Genomic DNA, 19,469 nt, shown 5'->3' with positions numbered 1-19,469 from the left:
CAGCTGGGGGTTAGAGAATTTAAGGAATGAAGGGGCACATGGTTTTGATATCAATTGTATTTTTGTATTGAAGCCTGCACAGACTAAACAGCTGGTCAGCGCGGGATCCCTGTGTCAAAGTGCATGCGTGTAAACACAGGTGAGAGGCAAACGAAATGGCGGCGAACATGAGTCGACCTCGTTTAGAATGAAACTCGATCACTTATTCTTAAAAATACTCCGATACTACCGTCTGTTCGACTTGTTTCCTACACAGGACTCACAGGAGGTGAAAAGCATTTAAATTCCACGTGAAATAGTTTGTTTGCTGGAGCTCGACACTGTTTATTCAAAGCCCAGTTGTTGGTGAATTTAGCTGAAGATAAGCTTAATGATGTCCATGTGACCTCACATCGTGTTATTGTGATTGTTTGGGATTTGCGTTTGGTATGGCTAGTGAAAGCATCAGCAAAGCAGAGACACTGAAAACTAACTCAGGATCAAATGAACGAAACGAAAACGATTCCAGGACTGGATCAAGTGTTTGGAATATTTGTCCTCTTCCAAGCGACGCTCACACTGTCGATCTGCGAGACATCACTCCGTCAATCAGTCCTGTCTTTACCGATGATCAGGTGCGAGAGTTGAGTGGACAAACCAGTGATTTAGATGTCCTGGGGGATAATTTTCTGCCTCATGACGCTTTTAAACGTATAACCGAAGTTCTCTCGCCGGAGCAAACAAATTTACTTATTAGCACGTGTAGTACACTGTGTGCGGAGTCAGAGGTGTTGAGCTATTCTGATCCAGTGCTGAATGTTTTGGGCCAGTATTCATCGCCTCTCAAGCACGGAAATGATCCAATGTTGAATTCTCAAGATGAAATATCCGAAGGAATGAATCCTTTGCTTGGAAATCTTAACGAGAAAGAAAAGTCTAAACAAGTTGTTATGAGTACGTCTACTACTGTTGTGTCTAGCTCGGCAGGAGTCGTCACAACAGCTTCAGCAAAGCAAAATAAAAAAGATGAGGAAACAAAAAGTGAAGAGGTAAAAGAGAAAGATGACAAGGATACGACAAAAGAAAATGGCCCAGAAGTCAAAGACAGTAAGGAGAATAAGAAGTCTGGGAATGTCAGATCTAGCTACAGTTTGCGAAGTTCCCCTCGTAAACCAATTAAAGGTCAAGAAATTGAAACTAGTCCAGTAAGGAACACTAGACTGCGGGCAAAGAAAGAGTCTCCTTCAGACGCAGACAGGAGAAAAAGCCCGAGGGGATCACAAAAGCAGCAGCAAATGGAGAAAGACAATAGCACACAGGCGGGAAAGGATGGAAAAGATGGAAGAGGTGGAAAACGAAAAAATGAAACCCCAATTCTTGAATCTGAAAATTCCAAAAAAGAGGATGACAAGAAAGAAGAAAGAAGGAGCCTTCGAAGGTGAGTCCAAAAAATTTTAAATCGGAGCCCATTCCATATAAAAGTAAAAGTCAAAAACATGGTAGCCATTGTGGTGCCGTTAACAATGGATGCTAATAAGAAATCTTTTGTTAAATGGCACCAACGATCCCCCGAGAGGCCACGATGATACAACATGCAATCGAAGAATATGTTGGACTAAATTGTATATTAACGTCAGAAATGGGGTTTGTGAGTGGAATGGACTTTATGATTATGTTATGCATAAATTATGCATTTGATTCAGCAGATGAGAAAAGTGCCTTGTAATGCAGCAAGCTCTGTCAAACTTTATCAGTTTGCTGTACCAAATCAAAACTTCTGGACAAAATGGTTCATATGCTGCTCTTTTGCCGTACTTAATTCATCGATTACGTTTGGCACATGAATGGAGCTGCAGATGTATTTTTTGTAAGCAGTTGTTGGGGAATCTAGGGTAGACCAGCATTAGGTCAAACACCTCTGGGGTCTTCAAACCACAGGGAAAATATAAAAAAATGATCCAAAGGTCAGGGAATTGTTGAGCCAGCAAACAGACACAAAATATTTTTAGAAATGTGGGTTTCCTGTGGAATTCCCCTAGAGACCTAGAACTGTATATCACCCTTTTTTGTGGCTTGAGTTAGCCGTTTAAAATCTAAATCTATTAAGCTTTAGTTGTATCACATTGTGGGACAATCACAAGAAGAAGCTAGTTAAAAATGGGATTTGGTTGATGAGAAGCCATGTGATTTTATTTTACCAGGAGAGTGGGGGGGGGGGGGAATTCCGACCCCATCTGAACCATTTCTCTATGGTCTGTTTGTTTTTGATTAAATAGACCTTATTCATGGTGTGACAATGTTTTCCCAATTCATCTTTTCTAACCTCCAAAGGATTCATTTTCTTTTGTCTTTACTCTTTCAAAGATTCATGAGTATCCCAAAGGATATGAAAGGAATAACGATGATATCCCTATGAGTTTCAAACCAATAGCTGTTTATTCCCCTGGAAGTTTGTCACATTCAATTGGGAAAACATTGTCACACAAAGAATAAGGTTTATTGCTCCCCAATACTCCCTTTTACAGTTCCATTCAGTGACCACAAATAATAGTTCCAAGTCAAGGCTGGAGTTTCCGCGCATAGCAAAACTACAGTTTAACATGCGCGGTAACTCCAGCCTCGACTAGGAACTATTGTTTTTGGTCACTGAATGGACTTTGGCTACAGTCAAAGACTTGGTATTGTTATATCCAAAAAGAACCATTAAACATGAGGTTTCCTATAGTATTGCTTTTCTATTACCATGAATAAATAGGTCAACTAGGATCCAAAGAAAAGACACCAGCCCAGCCCAATCAGTTGTACAGTCACCAAGAAAGGGAAGGGGTGGAAACAAGAAGGCCACCACAGCTGCTGAAGAAGAACAGATAGAAACAGCTGATGAGAAAAAGGAGGAAAAGGATGAAGAAAGTGCTGAAAAACCAGCTACTGATAAACCACCTGATGTACAAGATAGTACAGCTTCTGAAGTAAAAGAAGAAGAAGAAGTAGAACTGGAAGGAAGTGCTGAAAAAGATGACAAGGCTCCAAAGGAAGAGAAGGAAGCCACTATTAAGGAAGAAGAAAAAGAGGAGAAAATTTATCAGCAAAGTCTGTCAAATGATGTGCAAAAACTTGAACCCATGAATGAGGAGGTTAAACAAATTCTGACAGAAATTCTTGTCTTAGATAAAGAAATTTGTAATCCCTCAAACAACACTGAGAATAGTACTTCTGTCAGAGAGGAAGAAAATGCTGCAACAGAAGCGGTAGCACCCGTGGAAGAGACCAAGGATTCCTCTGAGGAAGGAAAGGAAGAAAAAGAGCTACAAAAGAAGAAACCAGAGAAGAAGAGGGTATCAAAAAAGGAATTAACACCATCAAGAAGAAGCAATCGCATCAGTGAGAGCATTCAAAAACGTGAAATTGAAGCAGCTGTTAAGAAAGCTCAAGAGGAAATGTTAAAAGAAATTGAAGAACAGGAAAGGAAAGAGAGAGAAGAAAAAGAAAGAAAGAAAAGAGAAGAGGATGAGAGGAAGAGAAAGGAAGAGGAAGAAAAACAAAGGGAAGAAAATGAAAGAAAGATGAAAGAAGAAGAGGAAAAGAAAGAAAAAGAACAAGAGGAAGATAGCAAAGAGACAGGGATTAAGAAAGATATTGGTAAAGAAAAAGAAAAGGACAAGTACGAGAAGGAAGCTAATAAGATCACAGAGGAGCACCATAAAATAAAGGACAAGCCTACCGATCACAAATCTAAAGAAAAGCTTGAAAAAGGACATATAAAGTCAACTGATGAAAAGGTTCCACATAGCCCCACCCATCACAAGAAACAACATGCAGAAAAAGAAAGCAGTGATGAAAAGCAAGAAGGAATGCCACTGTTTGCTGTAGGAATAGACCACGAAGTTTATTCAAAAGTCAAGCATAAAAGACATCCATCTGAGGAGGAGAAACCTTCTAAAGTTAAAAGGTCGAGGACAAGTGAACATAGCAAGGATGGAAGCCATACTGATGACGACAGTGGTGAAGCAACAACTAAGTCGAAAGAATCTAAAGAAAGTGTTACATCATCTGATGAAGAGGCAAATGATTCAGGAGAGGAGTTTATGGAGGAAGATTCTGATTACGACCCAGAGTATGACCCCGAGAGACTGTGGTGTATTTGCCGAAAGCCTCACGGGAATAGGTAAGTGTATCATATTTTATTTACATGTAATAATGGGTTATGGACAAACCCCATTTTAAAGATACCTTCGATGATGATGGTTCATTTGCCTTCCAGTTGGCTCAGTTGGTTGGGCACCGGTCTGTTGTGCCGGATGTTGTGGGTTCAAGCCTCCACGGCCGGAACAACACTCTCTAAAAATATTACCAAATGGTTAGACCTTCGCTGTGGCTCAAATGACAATGTATAAAGTAGCAGCTTTACCATCTTATTAAGAAATGTTACACTTAGAGGGCCACAAGTTAAAATAAGCTAATAACCAATTTTATACATTTTTACATGATAGTGAAGGGCCTGGTCACACTTGTCTTGGGCTTCCTGTGGTTTGCACCATCTACCACAGGAAGCCCACAGAGGCTGGTGTTTGGAAGTTTGCAGCTTGCAAGAGGATAGTGCTAGCTGTAGTTCCTAGACCTGCACAATATTATCCTCAAGCCTAAACCATCAAACCTCAAGCTCAAACCTTTAATTTTTGAAAACTGAGTTAAAAAGTTAAATTCTTGTTTATATTTTTTTGAAAATGTCCAGATTCATGATCTGTTGTGATAACTGTGAAGAATGGTTGCATGGAGATTGTGTGTCTATTACCAAAGAAATAGGAAAAGAAATGGAGAAGAATGGAATAGAATATGTCTGCCCAAGATGTGTTATAGGTAAGACATTGTTTATTGCTGAATTTCACAAAGCATAGATAACCAAACTTCAAGATACCATTTTGAAATATTTCAAGTTAGCAATTTGTAAAGCAAATTTTTTATTTCATTTATGGTTTCTGCTAGATACTAGTACTGTCATTTGACAATAATTAATAATAGTCTATGTTTTTTATTTAAGCATTCCTCAGCCTATGAAGGAAAGCTTTTTTAAACATGGATTTCTTTTTTTTTTTTTTGATTAGTTCTTTTTGCAAGTACAATATACATAGCTTGGTTTTATTTAAATATTCTACACATTACTTGTGCTAGCTCTCAAAATACAATTGCAAAAGTTCTTTGCTATGTATATTTATAAAATAATTAAGTGTATATTATTCAAAAGAGCTTTTACTGAAAAGCAATATAATTATAATAAGATTGGCAGCAAGTAAATGTGAAAATAATACTAAGGAATGTTAGTAATTTTTTTATTCTTTAGTAATTATCAACTTTATTTTGTTATTATTGTTTTGGGGTAATTATTTGTTTGAAATCCACCATTTTTTCCCCTTGTTATTCTCATTCACATTGTTTTCCAATCAAATTGTTTACTACAATATCTAGTATTAACAATAAGTAATGTTTCAAATATGAGTTGCTGTATTCTATTGGGGTTTCAAAATCTGAGTGGAGGCATTTGAAGTTCCATGAGGATTGATGAGTACAAGATGTTAATTTCAAAGTTTTTCATTGCACCTGTTAGAGTTTGTCAAGTCCCTTTCTTGATTCAAAAGTTTTTTTCTTGCTTCTCCAGTTCTCCTCCTTTAGCAACATCGAAAATGCTAAAAAATAATTCAAATTCGATCTGTGAGTTAGCCTTGCCATGACTTTGATCAGAGATCGTTTCAGGGTATCAAAAATGTGAAGGTTTTTAAGTTTCACAAACTCTTTTTTCTGTTTTAAATAATGTTTTTTTTAAAATTCTAACTTATTTTTTAATGTTTTAGCCAAAAAGAAATTAAAAGCACAAGGTGGTAATGCAGGCGACAACTCTTCCAAGGCAACAGACGATAGCTCCAATACTCCAAAAAGACCAAGAAGACACAGAAGACTGAAGATGCCTAGAGAACCAGGTGAAAAACGACATCACAGACATTCTACTGACTCTGCAAGCAAGGTTAGTACCTAAGAACTTAAGAAATATTCTTATATCTGATGAATAATGTTAGTAAAAATTCAACACGAAAAGGCAAACTATTTATTTTCCAAGCTAAAAACATAAATGCAATAAATCACAGCTGATAGTGTTTATTGACCTCTTTTTCTTGGGCATAATGTTTTCCCTTCGACAACGTATCATTCTCTTGAGAATAAGATTCTTTGTTTGAGTTGTATCGATTCATGTGTATTCTAGTGCGCAACTGTGAAACAAAGAAATAATACTCTAGGGAATATTATTATTTTATCATAAAATGAAAAATAAAAATAAATTAACATGGTCTGAAATGGGGAAACATTAAGCCCAAGCTAAGTCTATTCACAGCCAGGGACATAGGAGCATAATTTTTTAGTGGGGGAGGGGAGAGGGGAGGGGGGCAAAATGAAAATGTGTGAGCAGTCAAAATGAGGTCAATAGCTGACCACAATTTGGTGTGATTGTTATACATTAGCATAGCAAATTTGACTTTTACCAGAATTTCATTATTATTTATTAGGAACTGGGCTTTATATAGTTATTATAATCATATAATCATACTAGGCATTTTAGTATGAATAATGGCAATTCAAAATATTAGTCTCCCTGGCTCCTGCTTCCCTTTCAGTCCGCACTTTATTGGTACATTTATTATTATTATTATTATTATTATTATTACCATTATTATTGTTGTTATTATTGTTATTATTGTTATTATTATTATTACTATTATTATTGTTGTTATTATTATTATTATTATTTACTATTATTATTATTATTTATTATGTAGTGTTTAAAAAACAAGTAGGAGTGTTTTATCAGGTATAAAAGCAAGAGGCATAGCCGAGTGCTTTTATACCTGATAAAACACGATCTACGAGTTTTTTGAACTGCTTAAAACACTCATGAACAATTTATAAGATTTTGGTTCAACTAGAAACACCATACACGTCATGAACATGGATTTTTATACTTCGTTAGAAAACTCATTAATAATTCATGAAGAAAACACAATAGAAATCATGACCATGAAGGTGATTTTATATCTGATAAAGATTCGTCTTCATTTGCATAAACTTTAACTTGGATTTTCTCTATCCAACTTGGTTCAATTCGTAAAGAATTCGGTACAATATGAGAACATACATCTGGAGTTTTCTAAGCCGTTTAATAAACTCGCAGATCGTGTTTTATCGGGTCTAAAACCACTCGGCTACGCCTCTTGTTTTATACCCGATAAAACACTCCTGCTCGTTTATTAAACAGTACATAGAGATTTGACGTCACGGGCATGCCCAACCAGATTCAATAGAAGCTCCCACACGTTGGATATTGCGTGTCAAGGCAAAGACAGGCACGTTCTAGTCAAAGATTTTTAGGGTTGACTATGACCTTGATGAGGCTCTAAGTCTTCATCTAAACTTTGATGCATACTTCATCCCTGATGAAGTCATCCTCATAGTATTCGAGTGGTCTTTATATAAAGACACGTGTCTTTATATAAAATCACTTGAATACTAATGAAGAGGACTTTATTGGGTATAAAGGTTCATGCACGTGACGTGTATGGTGGCTCCGATTGGACCATAAGCTTATGAATTATTAATGAGTGTTTTAATATTATTTATTATTATTATTCAGCTTTGTTAACTATTTGTTTAAAGAATTTTGAATTATTTTTTTTCACTTCAGACTAGGAAGAGTGAAAGCAAAGGACAAGAAAAGCGAAGTAAAGATTCAGGACAGAAGGACCACAGCAGTGACATCAGGAGAAGAAATTCTGATCCTTCGTCATACAAAATACCTAAAAAGGTATGCTATTTGGTCCCAGCAATTTTTTTGTTAATTTTTTCACTTTGGCTTCTTTTTGAATTGCCTGCTGCTATTTTGCCGTTCTATTGTTAATATAAAAGTCTTGCTTTGTCAGTGATTCTAAAACTTTTTTAATCATATTGTCTGGCAGTGATTTACAGTGATATTTCTATTACAGTGCAACGTGCAAAAGTATGCACACATTTTGATGCAAAGCTGCTGGTTTTACCAAATAAGTTTTGTGAAAGCTCATTTGGCAAAAACCCTGTGCACAAAAGTATGAAAATTTGGTCATGCTTTTGTGCATTGTGCAGTAAGCAGAGCCCTTTCAATACAGACAGCTAGTTGCACAGTCCAAAAAATTTCTTCCATATTTCCTGTAAAACCATTATTACAGTTACTCTTAAAGCCATTATTCTATAAGTGGACACCTTTATTCAGTTGATACCTTCATTAATTTGATACCTTTATTAAATAGACACCAGGCAAGGTACCAAAATGTTGTTTGATAAACTGAGATACCACCACTTTATAATTACTTTTTATTGATTATTTGTTTATTCAGGTGCGCACAACACCCACCCCAGCATCATTTGCCAGCAAGGCCCAGAGAAAATGTATTAATACTGGTTGTCAGAACCATGCCGAACACAATTCAGTGTATTGTAGTGATAGTTGCATTGCAAAGTAAGTATAGTTATTCACCCATCCATCCATTCACTCTTATTTCATCCACCCACCCCACTCTCATTCCATCCACCCACCCCACTCTCATTCCATCCACACCATCCATCCATCTGGTTGTACATCTAGTGTTCTGCAAATCCATCCAGCTGTCCAGCCATTCATTCATTTGTCCATTCATCCATCCATCCATCTGTCCATCTGTCCATCTGTCCATCCATCCATCCATCCATCTGTCCGTCCATCCATCTGTCCATCCATCCATCCATCCATCCATCCATCCATCCATCCATCCTCCCATCCTTCCATATAACCATAATCACACAGGATCTTAAATATTTATAAAGCATTAATATGTTACTACAATATTTTAATAGGCATGCTGATGAATCCATTAATCTACTGAATGAAGAGAGGAAAAAGAGAATTGGTCACTCTTCACATGGATCTAAAACAACAACATCTCCAACAGTAAGTGCCTATGCGTATTGACATGAGTTATCACCACTGAGCTGTGTTTTTCTCCTATTGAAAAAGGGCTCGTAATAAGTGCTATTTTCAGTATTCATTCCTTCTTTCCTTCCTTCCTTCCTTCCTTCCTTCCTTCCTTCCTTCCTTCCTTTATCTTTATTTATTTATTCACAAGTATTTTATTCTGGATAATTATTTTATTCATGTAATTGAATTAGTCTATTTGAATGAAGCAATAAGGAAAAGAAATTCATTTATTCATTCATTCATTCGTTCATTTTTTATTTGTTCATTTATTCATTTATTCATTCATTCATTCATTCATTCATTCATTGATTCATTGATTCATTGATTCATTGATTCATTGATTCATTGATTCATTTATTCATTTATTCATTTATTCATTTATTCATTTTTCCTTTCTTCCTTTCTTCCTGACTCCACACACCTATTATGATTAGCAAAAATAATATGCAGCTCAGTAGAGTTAGTTTTATCAAATCTCTATGATATATTAATGCTTCCTATTTCTTTCAGTCAAGCATCAATATGCCCAATCCATGGGAATCTTCCCACACCACAGCCACACCCCAATCTCCTCAGAGCAAAGAGAGAGTAGCTGTGATAGAAAGAATGACAGGAAGACTGATTGCTGGTGTCGCAGCTCCTGCTGAACAAGACTTGGTCCATTGGCTGAAGAGACATCCAACCTTTGAAGTCATTAAACCATCTGGTGAGAGAAAATCAGAATTACTATAAAAGTAGTAGTAAGTTAATGAAGGCAACAGAATTATGCTGCTTCATGCACTACATTGTCCTGTTTTACATAACAGAGCAAATATTGCTATGATTATCCTGCCTGTCTGTCTGTTTGATGTTGTCTGTCTGTCTGTCTGTCTGTTTGGTCATTTAGTTTTTTGTTTGTCTGGTTGGTTGGTTGTTTGCCTGTGGTTAGTTGGTTCGTTGTCGTTTTGTGTTTTGTTTATTTGGTCTGTCAGTCATTCGGTCAGTTGGTCGGTCAGTCAGTCAGTCAGTCATTCGGTCGGTCGGTCATTCGGCCGGTCAGTCGGTCGATCAGTCGGTCGGTCAGGAAGTTGGTCAGTCGGTCAGCCTGTTGTTTAATTGTTGAAATGTTTTTGTCCTTTATTTCTAGTCTCCAAAGAAGTGAAAAGAAAAGACAGAAAGGAAGAAGAGAAAGCCATCAGAGATAACGTCAAAAGATCTTTGAAGGAAATTCTTTCTGGAAGGTAAAGAACAGGATTTGTACATTTTTAAAAATAATTATCATCATCATCATCATCATCAAAAAATTTCTTCTAAATCTAAAAATATCGTAAAATTACACAGGGTGCCCAAATGAGGAAATTTTGTTGGCCACAGGAAACCTATTTTTTCTCTCTTCATAATAATTGTTATTCTAATATTTCCGTCATTTCTTCAGAATGAAAGAGGCACCAGAGCTAAAACTAACCATTGATGATGTAAATAAGATGTCCAATAACATTGAAGAAGATTTGTACAAATATTTTGGAGATGCTGGTCCACGTTACAAGAGCAAGTACCGAAGTCTTGCATTCAACCTTAAAGACTTCAGAAATAAGGTACAGTTCACACGCCAGTAGTAAAGGGAGTATTCTATCAGTAGTATATGATGGTTTAGGTATAGGAGTAGACAGGGTGATAGATTGTAATGGCATGACATGAAAATGTAGCTCAAACTTTGCAGTAGTTAACCAGAAAAATATTATAAATTAAACTTGTTATTGTGGCATTCATAAGAGTCCTTTAAAGTGCTACTACGACGAAAATCACTCAAACTTGGATTCAGCTGAAACTTCCTAAGAATACTCTTTAAAGGTCCAATAATCATTGCATGAAGTGTTTTCTCGATATTCAGGACGAAAGTATGATATTTTTATGATTATTTTTTGGAGTCTGTTACGTCATACACTCAACATCAAACATTGCAACATATATTTCTTTGTATATAAATCCTTAAATTATTTTATTCCTATGAAGCCCAAAGGGTGGCTAATGTGCTTATTCCACATTACTTGTGACTATAATTTATATTTTGGGGTGTTTGGGTATTTCTTTATCCCTTTACTACTGATATTTTGATCATAAACTACAAAGAAATGTATGGAGCGATGTTCGATGTTGAGTATATGACGTCACAGACTCCCAAAAAATAATCGTAAAAATATCATACTTTCGTCCTGAATATCGAGAAAACACTTCATACAGTGATTATTGGACCTTTAAAGAGTATTCTTAGGAAGTTTCAGCTGAATCCAAGTTTGATTTTTGTCAGAGTAGAACTTTAACAGAGTTTCAGGTCTATACATAGACAGCTGCAAAGAAAGGAAAAGAAGGGAAAGAGAAAGGAAAGGAGATGGGAATGAAGTGGAAGAAGGAGGGGAAAGAAAGGGGCAAAGGAAGAGGATAAGAAGGGGAAGACAAAAAAAAGGAGGCAGTGCGATTGTTAACAGGAAAGGAGAATAAATAATATGAGAAGAAAGAGAAGATGGGAAGAGAAAATGGGATTGAGATAAACAAGAATTAAAAAAAGAAAGGAAAATGGAAGATAGGGTGGGAAAAAGCCCATTTTTCATCTAGTGAAGAATGAATTATTATTATTCATTAATTTAATGTGTTATGTGTACTTCCAGGTACTGTTTCATCATGTTCTGAGTGGTGAAGTCCCCACAGACAAACTGGTTGGCATGACGGCAGAACAACTGGCCAACAAGGAGCTAGCAAGATGGAGGGAACGAGAAACTAAACATGTAAGTAATGGCAAGCAGAGGGTTAGCAAGGTCTTGATTACAGGGGGACAATGTACCATTTCCCTCCCAAATCTACCGGAATGCTGCATGAATTATTTAAATCTTGGTGCCGAGAGAGAACATGCCCTCCCTTCCCCCCTTCCTATACTAGTGATGGTGTGAACAAATAACTCGCCAGCCAAATGAACATTCATATAGAAGGGACATTTAGAAGGGACATTCCCTAGAATATCATTTCTTTGTTTAATGGTTGCACATAACAAGGCACTATAATATTTGTCATATTCCACTTTGTCTGCTTTGAAGAAAACAGACAAAACCATATCATTGGGGAGGGGTACTAGGGGATGAAATGTCCCTTGTCTAGTAATCTAGTACCCTGGGTACGAGATTGCCTCGTCTAGCAGATGATATCTGAATTAAATGTTCACTCTTGTAGACGTTGGAAATGATCAAGCAAAACCAGGAAGACATCAACCCTACTAAAGGACATATCAAGAAAACACATAAGGTACAGATTGACCAATCAAATGATAAGAAGCAAACCACGCGTCTTTGCTATTAACCAATCATATCTTTGACGATGATATTGTAGAGGAGTTACGTTTGGACGATGTACTCTTTTACTTTGGGCGTATTTTTGTTTCGGTTTCCAAACACATGTCATTCCGTGGAGCATTATTTCTTTACTATACAATGCCATACCAGTTTATTTTACTCACAATTTATGAAGTACTGATAAATCTTTTTTACCATCGTTCTCGTGAAGATTCCCAAGGGGAAAGTAGAAGGCACTAGAACCTAAATGATCTAGCTAGTGGGGATTATATTCTGTGCCATGATGTATATTGTCATTGCTTTTCTCTACTCTTTGTGCTAGTAACATGGTAATTCTTCCAGAATTAAATGTAAATTTTGTCGTTCTTGTAGGGAGAAATTGAATTGGATGAAGATGAAGACCTCAGCACCCTAGAGGTAAGCTTTCTGCTTGTGTTGTCGTTCCTCCTTCTCCTTCTCCTTCTCCTTCTCCTTCTCCTTCTCCTTCTCCTACTACTACTACTGCTGCTGCTGCTGCTACTGCTGCTGCTACTACTACTACTGCTGCTGCTGCTACTACTACTACTGCTGCTGCTGCTACTACTACTACTGCTGCTACTGCTACTGCTACTGCTAAGAAGAAGTTGTGGTTGTGTTCTTACATTAGGTCCATGCTGTTAATAAACAAACTAAAGAGAAATCGGAAGTGACTGAGGCAGACAGCAACACCTCTCCTGGTCCCCTCCTGGTCGACACCACAGACCAGCACCGCATTCACTTGTTTGATCTCAACTGTCGTATCTGTACTGGTAAAATGCAGCCCCCGGGGGAACCCCCACGGCAAGAGGACACTCTGATGCTCGTGTCTACATCGACTCCGTAAGTATTGAACGTTTTACTATATAATACTCGTGTGTCGAAAAAGAAACTTCCCTTGATCTGAAGGTCTTTCTCCAATTTCTCCAATTTTTCACTCTGTAAAGATGAATACCTGTTATCAGCACAAAGGTTGTTTCAGGGTATCATTATTTTTATTTATTTCTCATCCAGAATACAAGCTTTGGCAGAAAGTTCAGTTCCATCTCCACCACCATTATCAATGGACATTGCATCAGTCAGGTAACACTACCTAACGCCGTGTACTTTTTTCAAATCGCCTTTCGCCTTTTAGAGCGGTCTTCATATGAGTGGGAAACGATACGGCAAATTCGTAGCAGTACCGTATCTTCCGTAGCTGTAACTACGCGTTGTGATTGGATAAATTACTGGAAATCAATGGGAAGCCATTTGAATGTCATGGCATGTCGTACCATGTGCATGAAGTCAGTACCGCATGTTTCCCACTCATACGATAACCATTCTTATGGGAAGCCATTTCAATGTTATGGCATGTCGCACCATGTACATGAAGTCAGTACCGCATGTTTCCTACTCATACGATAACCATTCTTGTGGTAAGCCATTTCTATGTTATGGCATGTCGTACCGTGTACATGTGTGCAGTCAGTACCGTATGTCTCCCACTCATACGATAACCATTCTTATGGGAAGCCATTTCAATGTTACGGCATGTCGTACCGTGTACGTGCTGTAAGTCAGTACCGTATGTTTCCCACTCAATTTTATATTTTACTTTTCTGTAATCTTTAGTTCTACCGAGTCGTTCTCCCTGGGGTCCGTCTCACCGCCACCGAACGTCAAACCCGTCAGACGTGACAAACCAGTTTGGAAAGGCTTCGTAATGATGCAAAGTGTAGCTAAGTTCGGTACCAATGCTTTCCGTGTGTCAGGTCCTTGTGACGATCTGCTTCAGTTGTTACCAGACACGTTGCATCTTCAGGGACGCATCGGCTTTGAACAAGTGTGGGATTATATCTATCAGCTACGAAGCTCAACCACTAGAGTAAGTACAACTCATTTACTCAGGCTTAGCCTCGTATCAGTATCTCAATATTCACAAATACCAACGGTAAAGTAAGGAATGCAGAACTTCAACAATACAAACACTTTGAAATTCTACGAACCTTCACTGGAACACATGAATATTCTACACAAAATTGAGGCTATCCCTGAGCAACAGAGAACTTGAAACTGGGGTTGGGGAAAAGTATATTTCATAGACCTTTTCTGATTTTGATAAACATGATGCATTGTGGTCTAGCTAGGGTACATACAGTATATTAAGGCATGAAGAGCAAAAGAGGTTGATGGGGATTGCGGGAATGTATGTTGCACGATTTTTTTTTTGTATCAACCCCCGTACGCTTTGTGTGTGTGTGTGTTTGCTCGATGTTTCAAATTCTCGTACCCAAACCCTTCTCAGTTTTCTAACGAAAAATCGTGAGTAGGATCTAGGTACGAGAATGGATATTTCGTTACTGAAAGAAGAGGTTGCGCGATATTTCTTTCGTAGGTGAAGTGATTGCTCGATATTTTATGTGATTTGCGCAGCCCCCTTTTCAATTCACCTAGCTTTCACGTGGTATAAAGCGTGTTGCTTTGCGCGACGGTCACCAAGAAAAACCTTTTGGTGACCGTAACACAATCCAACACAATCTATACTACTTGATGGCTAGCGCTCAAAAGGGGATGGTTCGTCCCTTATAGGTTGTATTTACGGTTTTCTCATTGCCTCACAGGATGTATCAGTCATACGTTACGAGGCATCATCTGACGAGGAGAAGACGAGTTACGTGTCACTCTACTCATATTTCTACAGCCGTAAGCGATGTGGAGTGGTGAATAACTGTTATACGGGTGTCAAGGACATGTATCTTATGCCTTTAGCATCACATTCACCGATACCTAACGAGCTGCTTCCATTTGATGGACCAGGTAATACATCATGTTTATGACCCGTGTAAGATAAACCCTAGTCTCCCACACAGCCGCTTTCAGTGTCGTCACGAAACACTTTCTCCCCTGAATGGAAAGCGTTGCGTGACGCTTGCGTGACGGCTGTGTGGGAGACTAGAAAAACCCCTGCCTCTAAGTAAATAGAGTGAAGTCATTAAATCCGTGAAATAGATATTAGACTAATACACTTTAGTAGACCCTAATTCCATTGTTTTCTTTTGTGTTTATTTGATTATTACACGTTGACTAGTATTTTTTGGTTCGCGGGTTAAATGCCTTCGCTCTAAAATGATAACATATAAATAGGATTTAGCAGTGGGACTTCCACAGAGTGGCTCTTCATCTACTGAATTTAACTCCCTACCTGGGGATCAATACAATGAAACACGAATATTTTCATCCCCAAAATGTCCATTCCCAAGGAAAGAAATTTATTTGTTCTGATCATCAGATTGGATATTTGGTAAATGGGTCAATAGATACTGATCATATTCCTCCTTCCCTTCTCCTCCCGCACACGTGATTAAGTCCGTCTAGCTGTCTAACTTGTTGTCAAATCTACAAAAAACTATGTCTCTGGGCTTCCTATGAAAGGTGTCCTGGCCAAAGTATTATCTCCACAGGTACCCCACCAATAGGAAAATATAGTATGAGGAGATTAGTGACGCCTGCAGAGGAGGCTATAACGTAGCATAACTCGTTTGTGTTATTTGATTTCAAAGGATTAGAAGAACCACGGCCCCACATGTTACTAGGACTCATCGTACGCAATAAACCTCACTTCAAGCGACCACGCCCACTACACCACAAACCTACGTCATCACCTCCAGCCAAGCGTCGCCATAGCAACACTAATAGAAGTAACGAGGAAATCCTAGCGAAGGATTCCCCACCTGATGTCGAAGACATTGTCTTCCAGTACGCACACAACAGAAAGACATCCAGTGACAGCAAACCTGATGCGTCTCCATCGTCGGGGTCGTCCAGTACTCTCAGCTCCCCTTCTATCGTAACTCCTAGTATCTCAGGCAGTACAGACGCGTCGTTAGACTCATCGTCGCAGAAGACAAGCCAAGAGGAACTACATAAACTAGAAGCTCGCGCAAAGCAGTACATGGCATCAGGTGAGCTAACGAAACAAAAATGAAACCTTCGCTTTTGTTGTAGTTTTGCAGTAATATTAACGGGACAGACATTACATACATCGTTGCTTGCCCGCAGTAGTCTGTGTCGTTTGGTGGTATGCAGTTGTTTCTCTTTCTACCCCTGCCCTCCCTCTTACCAAAAAATAAACAAGCAATGCATACTATGCCAGCGGCTTTACCTGTTCAGGATATGAATTACGCAGATGGCATCTGTTTTGACTTCTCTCTAATCGGTGTAGCTCCAACTTTTTCAATACTCTTAAAACAGAGCACTGATGGAGAGAGGTGGTTAAAGTGCGCACCATCAGCTTCCTGGGATAGCAGCGCATTGTTTGCCACCCAAAACGTAAAAGGCAGGCGCCAAAATTACATTTCCTTATCAATTCTTCCACGCATGGGTAGCCTGTGTACAAAATTCTGTGAAGAGCGAATTAGGTCGAGAAGCACCAATAATTACACTTGGGCTTCCTGTGTAGAGAAATGTATTGAGAAAAATCCCATTTGATTTTGAATGTTCCACCCAGGCTAAAACCCATCCGTAAAACGTTCCTTGTAAACGTTATTGATTTATGGAGTATTATTATTTCTTTACTACAGCCCTTCAGCCAAGCAGTAAAACAGAAGAGAAAGACAATACAAAGACAGCAGAAGAAAGCAAACTAAACGACGATGACGACAAGCCATACGACCCAGAGGAAGACTTTGACTTGGATTTGGAACTGGAAAAACCAATCGACGCGAAAAAGAGTATCTCTGTGAACACCCCTACAGTTACAGCTAACGTAGCCGCTGCTAATGCTGTAGAGGTCTCTTCCTCAGCAGGGGTGAGCGCCACGCCCACAAGCGATGCCAAATCTGTACAACAGTCGACTGTACAAAATATATTACTTGCCTCATCGAGTGCTCCAGCTGCTCAAGTGAGTAACATTCCCTTAATAACACCAGCTGTTTCAACAGGACAAGAAACATCGGTTCCCTCCCTGCCCCTTTCTATCTTTATGCCCATGACAAGTACCCCGTCGGGTACGTTATTGACCAGTACAGCTAAGCCCCTGGCTACTCAGCCTGTCAGCTTACCAGCCGTTGCTGATCTAGCAGGCATCGTGAAGCTCATTGGAGCAACTTTGAAACAAACTACTGTTCCTGGACAAGCAACAACTGGTGATGCGCAAAATACTCAGACCACTACAGCACAGGGTGCAACTACCGGTACTGTACAGGGCGCAGGCACTAGCACAGCTAGGGACCCTAAACATGATTACCCGAAGGGTTCCTCTGGTCCACATCGAGATACCCAGTACAGAGGGTCTGATGGAAAAGCCGACACGTCTCATAGCAGCAGTGCAACAGAAGTATCCGGACGTCCCTCTAGAGGGCCACATCATGATGAGGGCTCAGAACACAAGGACCGTTCTGCGCCAGGAGGAAATTATTCCGTAGCTGATCGACAACGAATAGATAGGGAGCGCCTTGAGTGGCGAGAGCGTCGATACTCGAGAGATGGTCCAAGAGATCAAAGGGGACATAGAGATGTGGGCCCTCAAGATGACAGATGGAGGGACCAAAGAGACCCACGTGGGCCTCCCATTCGTCGACCATCGGATGATCGATACCAGAGCCACGGCGACCAATACGGGCCCCACCGGGGGGATCACCAAGACCGGGGTCGGTACAATCCTTCCCATAGAGGAGATGACCGTAGAGATCGAAGGGAGAATCGCAGAAGCGACCCGAGAAATAGCGATCGCTGGAGAGAAAGATGGCGACGATGACAACATAAAAAGAAATTCCTTTTTAAACGTTAAATAGTCTATAAAAAGAATCATCGTGACCTATGGACACGAGAAGATAGTGTTTCCTTGGGTAAACGTTTGTAATATATTTTGGTACCGTTTTAGAGATTTGCTTATTGGTTATATATTGTGAAGGCGCGTTCTGATTGGTCGGCACATTTCGAAGTAAGAACCCAGAAAATATCCTTATTTTGCCTCAAATCCATTTGTTGTTGCTGAATTGATCTATTGGTCAATAATTGTTATATTTAACGAACCTTGATAGAATCCTTAATACAAATTTTATCCAACATGGCGGCTGTGACGTCACAAAAAATTGAAAAAATGTGATTTTTGGAGTTAAAAAATTGTTTTTTTTATTCTAGAGCTTTCTTATTTCGGAATCCGACTATCAAACGAATCGTTACCGAGTGACTTGATTAGGTTATGTTTACACACTACACCTGATTTGTTTTTTTAAACGAAAGAAATTGTTTTTCCTGTTGCGATAAAAATGTACCGGAAGCAATTTGGTATTACTCGCTACGAAAGTAATTTGCTCTTGATCCAAAATAAATGGTACAGCAACCTCACGATGATAAAGGTCGAAAAAGATCATTGCCTTAATGACATCGTTTGTAGCTAGAAAACCCAATAATTTCTCTTTTTTTTTTTTTTTTTTTCGTTTCCATATTTTAAGTTTTTGTCATTTTAAGAGCCAGTAAGTCGAGGGTACTTTCAGCTCTCTCCTCATCAAGCATTCATTACATACCTTTTTAAGTTGGCGTATTTCCGGGTCCAACTGCCCACAAAAACCATTAAAATAAAGCAGAAAAATGTTCTCAAAGACTTTTAACCTCCGTCTGAAACGGTTAGAACTTTGGACGAGAAATCTTATCATGAAGAAAAACTAAAAAAATTATTATGGACTGCCTTTCGTTTTGGACCCGGAAGTGATTTTCCATACGATGGACGTCACACTTAAAAGCTCTATTGTTACTTTAGCGAGCTTGATCCACGGTACACGTTTTCATTTGGAAATTTTATGGTAAGAAGTTTTTAGAAAACTTACGTTAATATATTAAAACAAACATTTTAGAGTCTATACTTCTGTGTTTACTTGGTACAGTTTACTAAGCGCTGAGCCCGGACAATTCCAGACAAACACTATTTTTTCGTATTTTAATTCCCGTCCATCAAACGTATATATGGCAACCAAAAAATTGACGTCTGGAAATGTCCGACGTCTCAGAACCTACGATCTATGCACTTGTCTGATATGGTAAAAGAAAGTCCGGAGACAAAAACCGGCGTTTTTGTCTTGTGCGTCATTTGAATTGATTACTGGGTGGTGGTGTTTCTAAGTCTTCACTCAATTCGATCAATCTTA

At 38.7% G+C, this 19,469-nt stretch overlaps 1 protein-coding gene across 1 annotated transcript; it reads left to right on the top strand.

Moving 5' to 3' along the window:
* The first annotated feature begins 130 nt into the window (after positions 1-130).
* LOC116298150 (uncharacterized) lies at positions 131-19,184 on the top strand. The gene is made up of 19 exons (XM_089028931.1): positions 131-1,417; positions 2,735-4,144; positions 4,712-4,836; positions 5,826-5,995; positions 7,706-7,825; positions 8,391-8,512; positions 8,887-8,980; positions 9,518-9,713; positions 10,134-10,227; positions 10,422-10,581; positions 11,653-11,769; positions 12,209-12,280; positions 12,700-12,744; positions 12,974-13,185; positions 13,357-13,425; positions 13,957-14,209; positions 14,946-15,141; positions 15,885-16,286; positions 16,905-19,184. The coding sequence occupies exons 1-19, from the start codon at positions 429-431 to the stop codon at positions 18,077-18,079; spliced, it is 6,021 nt and encodes a 2,006-aa protein (XP_088885057.1). The 5' UTR covers positions 131-428; the 3' UTR covers positions 18,080-19,184.
* Positions 19,185-19,469: the final 285 nt, after the last annotated feature.

Source organism: Actinia tenebrosa, unplaced genomic scaffold (assembly GCF_029948245.1).
Source record: "Actinia tenebrosa isolate PJP-AT-01 unplaced genomic scaffold, QUT_ActTen_1.0 PGA_scaffold13__45_contigs__length_12533684, whole genome shotgun sequence".
Lineage (NCBI taxonomy): Eukaryota > Metazoa > Cnidaria > Anthozoa > Actiniaria > Actiniidae > Actinia > Actinia tenebrosa.
Note: the sequence above shows the minus strand (reverse complement) of the source record. Positions and strands in the feature narration are given on the sequence as shown.